This window comes from Pelophylax lessonae, assembly GCF_965119305.1.
Source record: "Pelophylax lessonae genome assembly, chromosome: 8".
NCBI lineage: Eukaryota > Metazoa > Chordata > Amphibia > Anura > Ranidae > Pelophylax > Pelophylax lessonae.
Window position 1 is genome coordinate 131,942,415 of NC_138775.1, and position 15,940 is coordinate 131,958,354.

Genomic DNA, 15,940 nt, shown 5'->3' on the forward strand with positions numbered 1-15,940 from the left:
CATGACGTCACATCCGGGTTACTCGGTGGCTAAAGGCGCTGAAATTAAAAAAGTGACAGTATTCATAAATTAAGTTTTTGGCATTTTGAATACATTGAAGAGCAGTGGAGGGGTCGGGGGTCTTTTAGACCCCTGATCCCTCCATAAAGAGATCCTGTCACTGCCTATTGCTGTCACAAGGGATGTTTACATTGCTTGTGACAGCAATAAAAGTGATCAGATTTGTTTATTTAAAAAAAAAAAAAAACCTCTGCTAAAATTAAAAAAATAAATGGGAAAAAAAATACATTTTAAAGCGCCCCTGTCGCCATGAAATAAAACGTATACTGAAGTCGCACCCGAAAATGAAAGCGCTGTTCAAACCACACATGCGAGGTATCACTGTGATCGCCAGAGCAATAATTTTTAAAAAAATAGCTACTCTGTAACTCTAAACTGGTAACCGTTAACATTTTTTAAAGTGTTGCCTATGGAGATTTTTTTTGACCGTAGTTTGTCACCATTCCTCTGGTGTGCGCAATTTTAAACCAAAACATGTTAGGTATCTATTTACTCGGCGTTACATCATCTTTCACAAAATAAAAAATGGGCTAACTTTACTGTTTTGTTTTATTAAATGCAGTGAAATTTTTTTTTTTTTTTAAAATGGCGTTTGAAAGACCGCTGCGCAAATCTGCGTGACAAAAAATATTGCAACGACCGCCATTTTATTTTCCTTGTCTTTGCTAAAAATATATATATATATATATATATATATATATATATATATATATATAATGTTTGGGGGTTCTAAATAATTTTCTAGCAAAAAATACAGATTTTAACTTGTAAACAACATGTGTCAGAAATGGGCTCCGTCAGAAGTGGTTAAAAAACATTTTTCCCTTTTTTATAAGTGATTACATCCCCTCTGTTCTCAGCTGGATAGTAGCTGGAGAGGATAAGTACACAGATCTGCACAGTGAATGACTCTGCGGGGGGCTGTCAGGACAAATCTGAACATTGGAAGGGAGCACACTGAGTTCCCAGCTATAGCTAGAGAACTGACCAAGGTGTGTTCTCCTGCTTAGTGAAGTCAAGTTAGGTTATAATAATCCCACTCCTGTATATACAACCAAAATAAAAACTGTACCCTTGGATTTTACACAGGTACCACCTTTATAAAATTAATTGCAATAGTTTAAAATGTACGCATATCTTTTTTTGCATAAAAGTTTAATTAAAGTTACATATTAAACAACAAAGCTAAATCAAATATTTATATAGCATCTTTTACCCTGGATTACCACTATATCGTTTATCTTAATTTTCAAAGTTAATTACACAATATGTCTTTGTCATGTGGGCCAGTATTCCGATACACATAGAGAAAAAAAAGGAAAATTGTATCATACTTACCGTAATTTTCCTTTCCTGGTGCCTATCCATGGCAGCATACCTGTGATAGAGCTCCGCCTCTACTCCGCCTTCAGGACTAATGAATAGCATAAAAGAAAGACGCCCCCTACTCCCAGCATTCTCCTGTGATATAAAACACCGAAGGAGGGAGTGTATGCTGCCATGGATAGGCACCAGGAAAGGAAAATTACAGTAAGTGTGATACAATTTTCCGTTTTCCTGGTGCCTCCATGGCAGCATACCTGTGATAAATAACTAGCCGAAAAAGGGTGGGTAGATGCTAAACATAAAGAAAATGTTTTATTTAGATGAAGAAAGGGCTTCCTGCACTGCCCTTCTTCCAAATTCTACAGAGGTCAGTGCTCAAGGGCCAACTCTATAATGTTTTAGAAATGTGTGCTGAGACAAACAGGTGGCAGCCCTGCAGATGGTCTCCAGGAAGACGTTCGCTCTGGATGCCTACGAGACAGAAATTGATCTCTTAGAATGAGCCCTTAACTGCTCTGGAGGAGCGCCCTGTACAGTTTACGAATCAGTTTGACAATCCAGGATTCAAGAGTCCTGCTAGAGGCTTCCTTCCCTCTGTTTTTCCCCATGGGATAACAAACAGCCTGTTAGATGTTCTAAAGTTTTTGTAGCCCTGAGATACTTCTTGAGGACTTTTGATATGTCCAAGTTTGGATCTATTTCTGACTGGGAAAAGACTGGCAAGGCCCATGGTTCCCTGAGATGACTTGCATGACCTTAGGGGTGAAACCTTGAATAGGTCGCAGTTCCACTCTGTCTAGAAAGACAGAGACATGATCATCCTGGATTCCCAGGGCTTGCAACTCTGATATCCTCCTGCCAGATGTAATTGCTAAAAGAAAAGCTGTCTTTAAGGATAAGTTCCAGATTGATATTTGTTCCATAGGAGCAAAGGGATATTCCGATAAGGCTTCCAGGATTAAAATTAGGTCCAATTTTGGAAAAGTGTGTCCGACCGGAGGGCGTAACTTTAACACCCCTCTAAGGGACGTAATTATGAGAGGGTTGACCGCCCATCTTGAATTTGTTGCCACTGATAATAATGCAGCCACCTGGACCTTTAATGAGCTGAGACCTAGGCCTAGGTTAAGTCCAGTCTGCAGGAACCCCAAAATATTGGAGACTGAAGGTGAGGATGGATCTAAATTTTTTCCAGCTGCAAAGGTTTGGAACTTTTCCCACACTCTTGAGTAGATGGAGTTTGTGGATGGTTTCCTTGCTTGAAGGAGTGTCAAAATGACTTCCTGGAAACAGCCTAAGGCTTCAAACCTCCACTCAATTTCCACAACCATAGATCCTGTCTGTGCAGGCTTGGATGAGAGACTCTGCCTTGCTGTAGAAGTTGAGGGAACAGGTGAAGTCTCAGAGGTGTGCTCACAGACAACCGCATGGCCAGCAGAAACTAAGGTCTCTTGGGCCAATAAGGAAGAATCACCAGGATGTGTACTGGTTCCTTCAGGAGCCTCAGGAGGAATTTTAGGATAAGAGGGCGAGGTAGGAAGGCATATGCTGTGTGGAAGTCCCAGGTGTATGTCAGAGCATCCACTGTTTCCGCCTGGGGGTGTGGAAAGCGGGAGATAAATCTGGGAAGCTTGGTGTTCCGAGGTGTAGCAATAAGATCCACCTGCAAGAGGATGTAGTCCAGGTAGTGATATACTCATAGGCCCTTTGACCTGAGAGGGGCTATGGTAGAGACTAGGGCTGAACGATAGTCGATGTGATATCGACTATCGTTCTGCAGGCATGGGCGATATTCATATCGCCGAAGACACGATATTCAGGCATTAGGCAGGGAGGCAGGGAGAAGTCGGGACTCGGGGGGAGGAGGAGGACTCACAGTGATTACATCCGTCCCACACTTCCCTTCCAGCTCCGCCTCTAGTATCCAGCCGACCATTACTCCGCCCTGCTCCGCCCATTGTCTCTCCTGGCTGCATCGGGGGCGGGATCAGGCTGTAATGTTTTGTAAATAGATTCAATGGAGAGACAATGGGCAGAGCAGGGTGGAGTAATGGTCGGCTGTTGACTAAGAGGCAGAGCTGGGAAGGCTGGAGTGCGGGGTGGATTGCATGGCGGCGGAGAGGCTACAGTGTTTGCAGCAGGAGAGGGGGGAGAGACGTCCGGAGCATGGCGGAGGAGCAGCGCGGGACAAAGGCTGCTACCGACACTTCACTCAGCCTGCTTCCTCTACACTACGGCTCCGACACAAGGCTCGGGCTGTCCAGGCGGGAGAAGTTCTACGAGTGTGGTGGATCCCCTGGCAGAAAGCTGAGCTCTGCTAACTGATCCCTCCTCCGGAGACTGTCTGGGAGAAATATTGCGATATATATAGTTAAAAACAAAATATTGCAATATACCTTTTTCCCCAATATCGTGCAGCCCTAGTGGAGACCAGGCCCTTCGTGAAGACCCGAGGAAAAGTGCCTAAGCCAAATGGGAGGCCCTGAAACTGAATATGTAGGGGACCCACTGCAAACTTCAGGTATTTCTGAAAGGATGGAAGAATCAGAATGTGATAGGCATCCTGAACATCTATTGAGAATAACCATTCTTTTGGTTGTACCGCCTGGATTATCGCCTGCAGAGATTCCATCTTAAAAACTTTCTAGATCGATATGTTGATTGAGCTTTCTCAGGTCTATTATTGGTCTCCATCCCCCAGTTTTCCTTGGAACGAGGAATAGAGTGGAGTAAAAACCAGTATATTGTTCCGAAGGGGGCACTGGAACCACTGTGCTCTGTACTTGGAGGGACTTAATAAACTGTAGAAGAGTTTCCACTTTTTGTGGTGATGTTGGGGGTCTCTGTCCTCTTGAAGTAATCTTGAGGAGGCTGAGGAGAGAAAGTCCAGTAGTGTTCGTGTTTTATTGTAGATAGGACCCAAGCGTCCTTGCATCTGTTTACCCAAACTGGCACAAAATGTTTGAGCCTGGCTCCCACCGGGAGTGTTTGGGCCTGCCCTATGTCAAAAGGATTTTGTTTTATCCTGGGGGTGGAGAAAGGCTCACTCTTTCTTGTCCCCAGAGAGGAAGACAGGGTACCCCTACGGGTTTTCTATCCTGGTGAGATTGTCTGAAATTTCTTGACCTGGATTACTGAAATCTAGAAGTGAAGTTTCTGGATCTCCCGGCCCTTCTGTCTTGTGGAAGTAAGCCTGACTTGCCACCAGTCACTCTGGAGATTGCTTTGTCCAATTTCTCCCTAAAGAGCGCCTTCCCATCAAAGGGAATCTTGCACAAATTCTGTTTTAAAGCAATATCCGCTGCCCACGGCTTTAACCATAAGGCCCTTTTGGCTTTGACTAAATGCAGCATTGCTCTGACTGAGCAGCAAATAGTGTCAATTGCTGCTTCTTTGATTAAATCGTCTGACATCTTCAACTCGTCTAGTGCCCTTATGATGTTTTTCTTTGGCACCTCTCGTCACATAGGTGACTTTATGTTTTCTGTCCAGGCTTTTATTGCTGTGGACACTGATGGAAGGGCTATTGCAGGCTTACAAGCTGCACCTGACGCTAGATCGCTCCATTTGAGATCCAGATCCATACACCTCTCTAAGGGATCTTTAAAGGTTGCCAGCAAGCCCCAGACTGATTGATCAAAATTTATAGGGAAGGGGAGGGAGGGAAATCCCTGGGACCTCTTCTTCCTGGCAAAAAAGGCAATATTTCCTTGCTGGTTTTTTTTTTTTTTTAAAAAAGATGAAAGATCTTATGACTTGACTTTTAATTTAATCTTTTAACTCTTCTTTCCCATGTTTATCTGTTTATCTATTTATTTTATTTATTTATTCAATTTTTTTTTTCACTCCTATCCAGTTACCGACTGGAATACAGGAGTTAAAATGGCCGCCGAGGCCTTCGCCGTCGCTACCACGCATGCGCCCACGTCCGCCTATCTGTCCCTGGCACGCATGCACAATCCGCCAGGCACGCCGAAGCCGAGACCGTGGACCGCGCTGCAGACACCGCAGCCGCTATACCCCTATAGTGAGTGGAGGTTTTGAGATGCCCTATTGGAGAGCCGTTCTGTACACCTTTGAACCTACATGCCTGCTTGATGAACGCGGGGTTCACTCCCTCAGTTCCCAGGCTGGACATAACCCCTGACGATCTGTAACCCCTAATAACAATTGATACCTTACTGTAAGTTATACCTTTAATTGGTTTGAGACCTTGTGCCTATTGGATGTATACTGTTGTTCATGTATGTACATCTCTTTTAGATACTTGAATTATGCCTACTCCTGATGAAGTGAAATTAGTTTCACAAAACGCGTTGAGTTCAATACAGGCAATTCCGTTATTACAAGCTTATAATATGCAATCAATTGTTCTACGGCCGTATCTATTTTGTTATTTTGTATTGTACCATTCTGTTATTATCATGATAATAATGTATTATCTTGTACCATTGTTATGGTTTATCTACATTTATATTTGTACCCTCCATGTTTACTCCCATGTTATGGGTTACATATTTAACAAGAATGTTTTTAATTTTTATATTTTTTATTTTTATGAATCTATGGATCTTGATTATTGGTCTATGGATTTTAAATAAATCTACCATCCTACTATATATTCCTTTCCTTTCTTTTTATGCAGTTCCACTATTCTATATTAGCTGGCCACACCTCACATAAAGTCCCAATTTTATGTTTGTCCTTTTGCTATATTGCATATAGGGATGGAGACTCTGGTGGTCATGAGTCTCATATAAAGTCCCAAAATTTCCTCCCCCATGTTTCACTAACTCTGATAAAAGCTAAAGAAACGCTGAAAAACACAAACTCCCCCCCCCCCCTGCCTCCCGGAAATCGCGGCTATTCAGTGTTTATCAACATTTTTGAGCCATAAGCTTTTGTGGGAGTATAGGTTTTGCTAAAAAAAAGCTAAAAAATGCTACTGCTGAAAAAAGCTAAAAAATGCTGAAAAACGCCTTCTACAGCTACAGCTTTCTACTGACGTTTTGATAATGTCTAGTGTGCATGAGGCCTAACATATATTTTAATCTAGTTGATGAGGGCACAAATTACCTTTTTTTGGGAATCAATTCAAATTGCAGCCTTTGACGTAAACATTTGATGCATGCTTAGTGAACGTAAATGTCATCCAGTATACATATACAAACATATACACTCTGTGGGGAAGATTTACTAAAACTGATCCACACAGAATCTGGTGCAACTCTGCTCAGAAACCAACCAGCTTCCAGGTTTTATTGTCAATGGTTAATTGATCAAGCCAAAGTTAGAAGCTGATTGGTCACTATGCACAGCTGCACCAAATTCTGTGTGCTCCAGTTGTAGTTAATCTCTACTACTGCATTTTTTTGTTTTTTAACACTTTTTTGCACACTTTATTTTTTCAATTTGCCTGCTGGACAGAGCGAGAACAGTTTAAAGTATGTACCAGCGCTGATGCTGAGGGATAACTTGCTTTGCAGATATTTTGCTGTTAAATTCTTAGTAACTTTCAAATGAGGATATTGTTCCTTCATTTTTATTTTTTAATGCCCTATTTTGTTCTTATGTTTTTTGCAACTTTGAACATGGTTTTACTTTTAGCCTCTATTGCTGATTTATTTATTATTATTATTATTATTATATTATTATTTATTACAGGTATTTATGTAGCACCAACAATTTATGCAGCATTTTACTTATATATTGTACACTCACATAATCCCTGCTCTAATATGAGATGGAGAGGTAGAGCGGTGATGCCACTTCGTCCAATCAGAGAACACTTGGCATTCATTGAGAAAATTCAAGTGTTCTCTGAATAACAGCCATCCTGAGCGAGTGACCTCCTGTGTTCCCTAAGCAGCAGGGCAGCCGCTCAGTACGGGGCCCTAAATCCACCAGCGATGCTTACTTCAGTGATTTCCAGCTTCTGTGGGGATCTTTCAGGTATGAAACATGCATTGTGTCCAAGCTAAATCAATGTAACTATGCAAAAATATGCAAACCTAAACTTCAGCTTTAAGCTACCATTTTGTATTTCCAAGTCCTCTATCAGATTAAATATTTTTATTGGTTTTGTTTTCTGGTGTTATCATTGTATTTATAATTCTCATGCATTTATCATGCCATACATCCTAGGAGGCTAAAGAACCAATCTCACGACATTCTGCCATCTTGTGCATATGCAGTAGGGAGCTGGCTGTGATTGTTCAGTAAGTCGGAGCTTGCTCCCAAATCAAAGATGTTAGTGTGATAATTAAGACAGAGATGAAGACTTTGGGATGTAGGAAGACCATACTGGACTTCTTGGACTGGTAAGTATGTGTTTTTTTAAGTCAGCAGTTGCAGTACTTTCAGATTGATGACTTTTTACTTTTTCAAACCTTGGTGAAGGTTCTCTTTAAAGTATATATCAAGCCAAAACATTTTGTTTAGGTTTTGGATAAAGTGGGCCATAATTGTAACTGTTTTTGGGATTTTACTGCTACCCGGGGCTCCATTGGAAAGATTTAACCTTACCTCCCGTCCTGCTAATGACAGATTCACCAAACAAGAAGGGAGGGAAAATCTGCAATAGGGACATGAAAAGAAATAAAAAATCTGACATGGGTTCTGGTCTTCCCTTTCTCTACTAAAATATAGTATATTTATTTTGTTTGATTGCTATTGGATCACCAGGTATAATTTTAAGCCAATTTTAGGAAAATATAAAAGAAAAAGGAACAGCTAGAACGTCATATTAGGTTTGAGTGTTTGAATTTAGATACACTTTAGGTTAAAGCAGGACTGGATCCAAGGGAGGTGTTGGGGTGGGCTATGCCCCCCAGGTCTCTGAGAGTGCGTCCACTGATCCATGAGCCAGTTTTATGCAGGGGACCCTGATGGGGACAGTGATGTAACAGAGCACTCTGATGGGGACACCTGATGTAAGGGGGGACTCTGAAGGGGACACCTGATGTAAGTGGGGACTCTGACGGGGACACCTGATGTAAGGGGGGGACTCTGATGGGGACACCTGATGTAAGGGGGGACTCTGATGGGGACACCTGATGTAAGGGGGCACTCTGATGGGGACCCTATTGTAAGGGGGCAATATCTGATATAAGGGGGCACAGGTTCTGTTTAATCATCCTAATCTAATGACAGCCTAAAATATACATACTAGTGCTTCCCAGGTTGTGACACTGTGTGACAGACTGTCAGTGACTTAAACCCAGTGTTGACATTATGCCCCCTGGGTTAAAGTAGAAATGTAGGCAGCTTTATGGATCAGACAACCTAGTTACTCCAACACATTTACAGGAACACGCAAAACCTTTATTAAAATGTATCTCAATTCAAGAGTAATGTGTATTTTATTGCAGCTTACCAATCCTTAGATATGGTGGCAACATTTTTTTTCCTTTTTTTTTTTTATGTTTTTTCTCCTATATTTTCACCTGTTGATTCTATCAGTAACATACTTCTAGGGAGCAAGAACAGTTAATTGGTAGGGATTCCATACACTAAGGCTGGTCATACACTATACAATTTTCTTATTCATTTTTCTTTAGATTTACCTTCAACTATGTAATGCAAGAGCCTGCCTTGATGCAAACACATTGAAAGTGTTTAGGTTTGACCTCATATTATATGGTATTGGTAAATCCAAAGGAAAATTGAATAAGACAATTGTATAATGTATGGTCAGCTTAAGGTAAACTTATGAAGCTAGTATATATAGCTTACCTGGTTGAAAAAGGCCATTGGATGTCTGAAGTCAATCTGTAGAATGTTACCTAGAAATGGCACTCCACTGGGACCTGGAGGAAACCGTGGGCCCTTTTTTCTCTTCACAAAATCCAACAGGAAAAGACAAATAAAGACTGTGAATACTAGTAAAAATACATTAGAATACAAAAAGGGGATAAGCCCTAACTTTGACATATTTGGTATGAATTCTGAGATGATCTTCTAGCGTCAATTATTTGCTTCAGGATCTTGCATCTGTTGTAACGTGCACTTTGCCTAATGATTCTTCTGTACAATGTACAAAGGCTCTACTGCCAGCATTAAGCAACATGGGTAAACAACTGCATGTTACGCCTCCCACTGAGGTCATCTTCTGAATTTAAAGTGGCAACAACCATAGGATGTAGTGAGGGTGCAATGGACCCTTGTGCACAGCAGTGCAATCATTTTTGAGTGTGTATTCAGTATATGTATAAAATAATACCTGTATTAAACAATACAAGGTTTATCAAATTACAATAGCAAATACAAGTGAAAGCATACTGCTGCATTATAATACTTCTGAAAATGGTGGTCCCTAATTTAAAAGTTTAAACTAAACTTAGGCTCACCTAGACACAGCAACCCCTAACTATAGTAAGGCTGATTTAAATGATTTTTTGTCTTGTCTCCTAACTAATTTGTTACTACATTAGTGTTTTTGTGCTGTTAATTATTAAACACGTAAAAAACAATTAAGTGAATGCAAAATATGTTTTTTTGGTTTTCTTTTTGCTTTGGATAGAGTGTAGGAGGGTTAGAAGCATTGTCGGGTTTTTTTTGCTGCCTATGTCCTCACCATTGTCCTAACTATTGTTCCTATTCCTAAACCTTGCGCTTAACCAGTAATGAAATGAAATGATCAATTGAAAGGAAACAGCATTTCATCTTTATTGTATTTATTATTTATTTTACTCTTTACTGGGGGATAAGATTCAGATGTGGATTTTATTTTATTTATTTTTCAGGTTCTTGAATGTCAGTCAAATTTATGTTGAGAGAATTTTGGTGCAGCACATAAGGTATGGGAGCTGGATAACTTAGTCCACACAGCTGCTATGGGGGCTGGGGGTGGAAGGTGGAAGGGGGCCCAATTAGTAGGACTCTTGAGGCAAACATTAAAAAATCAGTGTACATTTGAAGAAACACAAATCCAGTACTGTATTATCTGGGCTTTTTTGTCAGAGAAAAGGTGCAGGAACTCAGAATTCCCCCACCACCCCTGCCAGTAGTGATGTGGCGCATTGTGCATGCCTCGCCCAATAAAAGGTAACTTCCTATGACTATGTCTGTGATGATGAAATGCGTCAGAACGTCAGTGTTGCCATGTAACACTGCAATCCCTGATTGTTTTTCACTGGATGTCTGTAAGTGTATTCCTGTTCTTTCTTTGCAATAAATCTAAACAGTTTTACACTATGTCGGCTTTGTCTGACTTATCCCTTTTCATGTTATCGTGAGGGACTTCCTGGCATCCACAAATGAAAAGCTCAGACCACCTTAAGGAAACTTCGAGTGATTCAGCTACTTTTGGGGAGTTTTCAGTTAAACCAGCCTGTATGACCCATTTGCTATAAGGTATATTGGGTCCATACCCTCAGGTGAGTGCATTTATTGTTTTCTTGGTGGTGGGATTATCTCATCTCTAAACGTCACCTAAAGATTTGGAGATTTTGCTTTTTTCACCTGGGACTCACCTTTATGAACATTTTAAATGTTTACTCCTTCACTACGTTTTACACTATGTTTTTAGCGCTGCACTTATATTTGTATTCTCGTTCAATAAAGGATGTGACCAAATTACCTAGTGGGAGGGTCCTAAAGGGGCACTGTTAAAACTAGGAGTAACAGGGTTCAGGAGTAAGTAGTAAAAGACCTAAGCGCTGACCATAAACAAGATGTAGAAACCAGGCAGAATAGAGTGTGATAGAGAACGAATTATTAGCAGCCAATTCTAAGTAGTGTCACCACATACATAAAAGCAAAGGAATAATCAAATAATGAATTGGCGCTTAATTAATCACATAATACACATGGACATAGCAAGAATACATAAGAGCTACAGAATATATTAATATTGCTAAAATGATTGATAATATAGTGATGTGGTAAAGTGCACTGTGCTAAAGGTGCTAATAAGTGAACCACAATAAATAATGATATAAAAACTTCAATCACTGAAAGGAAACAAATAATAAAGTGACAGTGAATCAATGTGCACTGTGTCAAATCTGATTCAGTAAAAAATCTGATCAGGAGGGCATAAAAGTGGTAAAGGCACACTATAAATAAATAGGTGCGAAAAAAGAAAAATATATTAAGAGTATAAATACCCCCAAACAGCAAAAAAGCTGGGGGGGGGGGGGGTAAAAACAGCAAATACTCCAAAGGTAAAAGTCCTTGTAAAGCAATAATGACGTAGTATACAAAAGTTCATAAAAGAGGCGACAATCTTAGTAAAAAGTGCTGGTGTCTAAGCAAGTTGCCAGATGTGCGGGAGAACAGGAATAATCCGGTAATAATGGTGAGCATGTATCCATAAATAAGTGCAATGGGCGCTCACCTCCAAATCACTCATAAAGAGCGTTTGTACCAATAGGTAGCAAGGTCTCCACTGTGGATGGTTTGATCCGCTTTCCAGTAGCCAAAGGGGTCACTTCTATGACAGGCTCCTTAATCCCTTCTAGACAGCCAGCATCAAGCATCAATGGATATATTGTCCTAAGCAGGGTTTGTGGCTCAGACCATAGATAAAAGGAAGAACTTCATAGTGTAGTAAGTTTGTAATACATTTATTGAAAAAACATAGTAAACTCACATTTCAGAATATGAATAACAGCGTGGTAGCGTGGCAGCGGTATGGCGGTGAATACCGGTAGCTTCCGGTCTCGGCCGAAGACCAGAAGTGACATCAGACGGCTTCTCCCGACGTGTTGCGTCACAGCACAACGTGACTTTGGAGTATTTTCTGTTTTTACCCCCCCCCCCCCAGCTTTTTTGCTGTTTGGGGGTATTTATACTCTTTATATATTTTTCTTTTTTCACACTTATTTATTTATAGTATGCCTTTACCACTTTTATGCTCTCCTGATCAGATTTTTTACTGAATCAGATTTGACACAGTGCACCTTGATTCACTGTCACTTTATTATCTGTTTCCTTACAGTGATTGACGTTTTTATATCATTATTTATTGTGGTTCACTTATTTGCACCTTTAGCAAAGTGCACTTTACCACATCACTATATTATGAATCATTTTATCAATATTAATATATTTTGTAGCTCTTAAGGGTTCAGGAGTGGGTTATGTACAGGGTGATTGGGTTCAGGAGTGGTTATGCAGAGGGTACAAGGTTCAGGAGTGCATTTGGCACAAGGTAATTTTATGTCTTTTTGTGTGAAAGTAAGCAAAAAATTATACAAGGGACTGTCTGTGAATATACTATACCTGAACTTTGCATAAGCCCATGACACAGTTCCCCACACACAGCTAATTGGTAATTTAAAGTCTGAAGGTTTACAACATTCAGTTTATAAAATGGATAGAAAACTGTCTAAAAGACCATATTCGGAAAGTAGTGATTAATGATTCATGCTCTAAAGTTAATAGTGGTGTACCCCAAGGTTCGATATTGGGATCCTTACTTTTTCACCTATGTAGTTAATAAGTGATATGGAGTTTTGAGATTGGGGTTATTCACAGGGTATGTAGTGCAGGAAAATGTACACATTTGCAAATTTACCTGCATCACGCAAAAACATGCTGCCTTTTGCAAATGTACGCTTATTGCACAGTTTGATTGGGTAACTATGTGGCAAATCAGGTTTAATGTTGACAAGAGTAGGTTTAAGCATGTAGGAAATAAACATATGCATGCATCATACATTCTAGGAGGAGAACAGCTGTGGGAGTTAATGGTGGAGAAGGATCTGGGTGTTCTTGTAGATTATAAACTTAAAGTGGTTGTAAAGGCTGAAGTTTTTTTTTTACATACATGAAGGTAAAAAACCTTCTGTGTGTGTCACCCCAGCCCCCCCCCCCCCCCTAATTCTTACCTGAGCCCCCTCTGATCCAGCGATGTTCACGATAGCCTCGGCTGTATGGGGACTCTCCCTCCACATTGTTGGAGACAGCAGTGGGAGCCCATTGGCTACCAATTCTGTCAATCACAGCCAGTGAGTCAATGAGGAAAGAGCGGAGGGGGCAAACAGAGGTTCTATGTGTCTTATGGACAGACAGAGCAGTGGCTCTGGATTAAGCGTGCAGCGGTGCCTCCAAGGAAAGCAGCTTTCACTGCTGGGGGCGCTGCTAGAGGAGGAGGAGCCAGGAGCATCTGCAGGGGACCCGAAAAGAAGGGGATGAGAACTGCTCTGTGCAAAACGACTGCACAGAGCAGATAAGAATAACAAAACACTTTTAGTGTAGCGCCAGTCTTGTGGGCCACACTGGACCGGGTGGCAGGGCCTAGGAGGCAAATCGGTCTGGCGCCCCCATAAAGCGAATGCACTGCTGCCAGTATGATAATAATGGCCGGCGACCGATGATTGGCCTGATGTTTGGACAGATTAGCGGCCGCACCTAATACAACTGGAGGCCGCAAATACTAGTAAGTGTGGCACTGGCAGCAGGTCTTAGGAGCCCTAATGCTCCGCCTACCCTCTGCAGCATACCAGACTTTTGTAGTCTTCTGGATGATAATTAAAGCTGGAACATATACTTTTTTTGCTCATGGTTTTTGCAACCTGTTGATTTGTCTTAGGTTTTTCTCTATAGGAACATCTTAATGCCAGTTAATCCTGTTTTATTTAGCAAAATGTATTGTAATTAAACATACACAGGTAAAAGATCTTTCAGTCTGTGTGTTGACATATTTTGGGGTCATTTTTGGCCTGAGTCCTAATGCTTTGACTATTAAACTGGTTTGTGAATGTCACATGACCACCTTCAAATGGAACTAGGGCTGCACCATATTGGAAAAAAAGTACATTGCGATATTTGTTTTCCCAACGATATATATTGCGATATTGAGAGAGCCATCAAGCTAAAGTCAACAATTACCATTGATTATTAATAATTTCACAAATAAGCAAGCTTTATTACAAGTGACAAAAAGGTCACTTATTATTTTATTACAAAATTAGAACATTTCTTGTAAACACAAAAGCAGAACACATTTTTAAATAAATAACAAAATAGTGCAGCGCTAACAAGTATAAAGATGGTATCAAGGAGTCCAAGGTGCAGATATGGTGAACCATGCACAAAATAAATATTCAGTGCTCTTTGTAATCCTCCACCCGGTCTCATCAGCCTCTCACCTCACACTTAGCTCCTGTGTCACCAGACGGGCTAAAAAGACATACACTTTCTCCAGGGATATCACCAATATGGATCAGATCATCAATCCTCTTCATCAATAAATATAGCTCACAGGTAACAGATCACAGATCCACGCAGCAGGTCACAGATCATTCATTAGATGTGGTGTCTACATCAGTTTTCTTTTCTTTAACTTTTCTCTTGCGTTTACACCTGGTGATCTGGACAGCAACACACCTCCTTTTGCTGCTGTAGGTCTGCTGGCACCTGTGTTTCCACAAGCTTGTACTCTGCACTGAATTAGCAGCTATCTAGATAGGTCAGCTAAGTCAGTGAAGCAAGAGCAGAGACACAGGGGCTAAGTGTGAGGTGAGAGGCTAATGAAACCGGGTGGAGGATTACAAAGAGCACTGAATATTTATTTTGTGCATGGTTCACCATATCTGCACCTTGGACTGTTCTCCTTGATACCATCTTTATACTTGTTAGCGCTGCACTATTTTGTTATTTATTTGATATTGGGACTTTTTGGTTTATTGATCCTTAAGTGCATAGCAGCTTTCCATATTCGTTTATTTCAGTTGCGCTGATTTTCTTTGTTTATTATTTCACATTTTTAAATAAAACAGCAGCTTTACACCAACCCCCCTGATTGGTTTACATTACAACAATATAACTTAACATATTTTTTATAAAACAACTCACAAGCATTTTGGTTCACAATCTTTTGTTTTTAAGTCAACTTTTCTTAGCAAAAGTGCCAAAGTAAAACAGTGTTGGTCATCAATCATCACAAATAATCATGGCTAAACAAAATTAAATAAAACTTCTAAACTGAGTATTCTTTAGTATGATCATTCATGATCATGCATGGCTGCTTATGTATGCTGTTTGCTTACTCAAGGTTTTTAGCTAAGAACACAAGTCTATCAACCTTTGCAGGCTTGAGACAGGTTTGTTGGCAAGTGACGATGTTGCCACTAGTACTGAAAAGTCTCCCTGACGACGAGCTTGTCGCAGGAATACACAGGTATTTGCGGGCAAGTCTGGCGAGACGAGGAAAGCTTATTTTGTGTACTTTCCACCATGCAAAAGGATCCTCCTCTTTGTCTATTGGAGGTGTTAGCAGGTAGGTGTTTAACTCTGCTTCCAAAGCATCCTTTAGGGTCAGAGAGGAATCTCTGTTTAAAGAAGCTTCCCAATGACTTCTTTGCTTTCTTTGCCTGGGGTTCACTGGTAACGTTGGGCTCCACGTCAGGGCTGCAGCTTGATTTCTCCTGCCATTCCATCATCTGTGATGCCACTCTGGCCTTACTTGGGTCTTGTCTGCACTGATGAAGTCCATCTTGAACCAGGGGTCCAAAAAAGATGCCATATCTAGTAGCTTCTGAGTATCATCATCTTCTGAGGTAGTCCAGCATCTTCTTCTTTATGTTCTTGATCAGGTCTGTGTCTT

At 40.7% G+C, this 15,940-nt stretch overlaps 1 protein-coding gene across 1 annotated transcript in view; it reads right to left on the reverse strand.

Annotated features, from left to right (window-relative positions):
* LOC309561248 (cytochrome P450 2D15-like) overlaps window positions 1-9,433 on the reverse strand; it is a 59,786-nt gene extending 50,353 nt beyond the window's left edge. Inside the window, exon 1 of the mRNA XM_082265045.1 lies at window positions 9,121-9,433. Within this exon, the coding sequence (XP_082121171.1) occupies window positions 9,121-9,318 (198 nt within the window). The 5' untranslated portion in view covers window positions 9,319-9,433. The remainder of the gene's footprint in view (window positions 1-9,120) is intronic.
* Window positions 9,434-15,940: the final 6,507 nt, after the last annotated feature.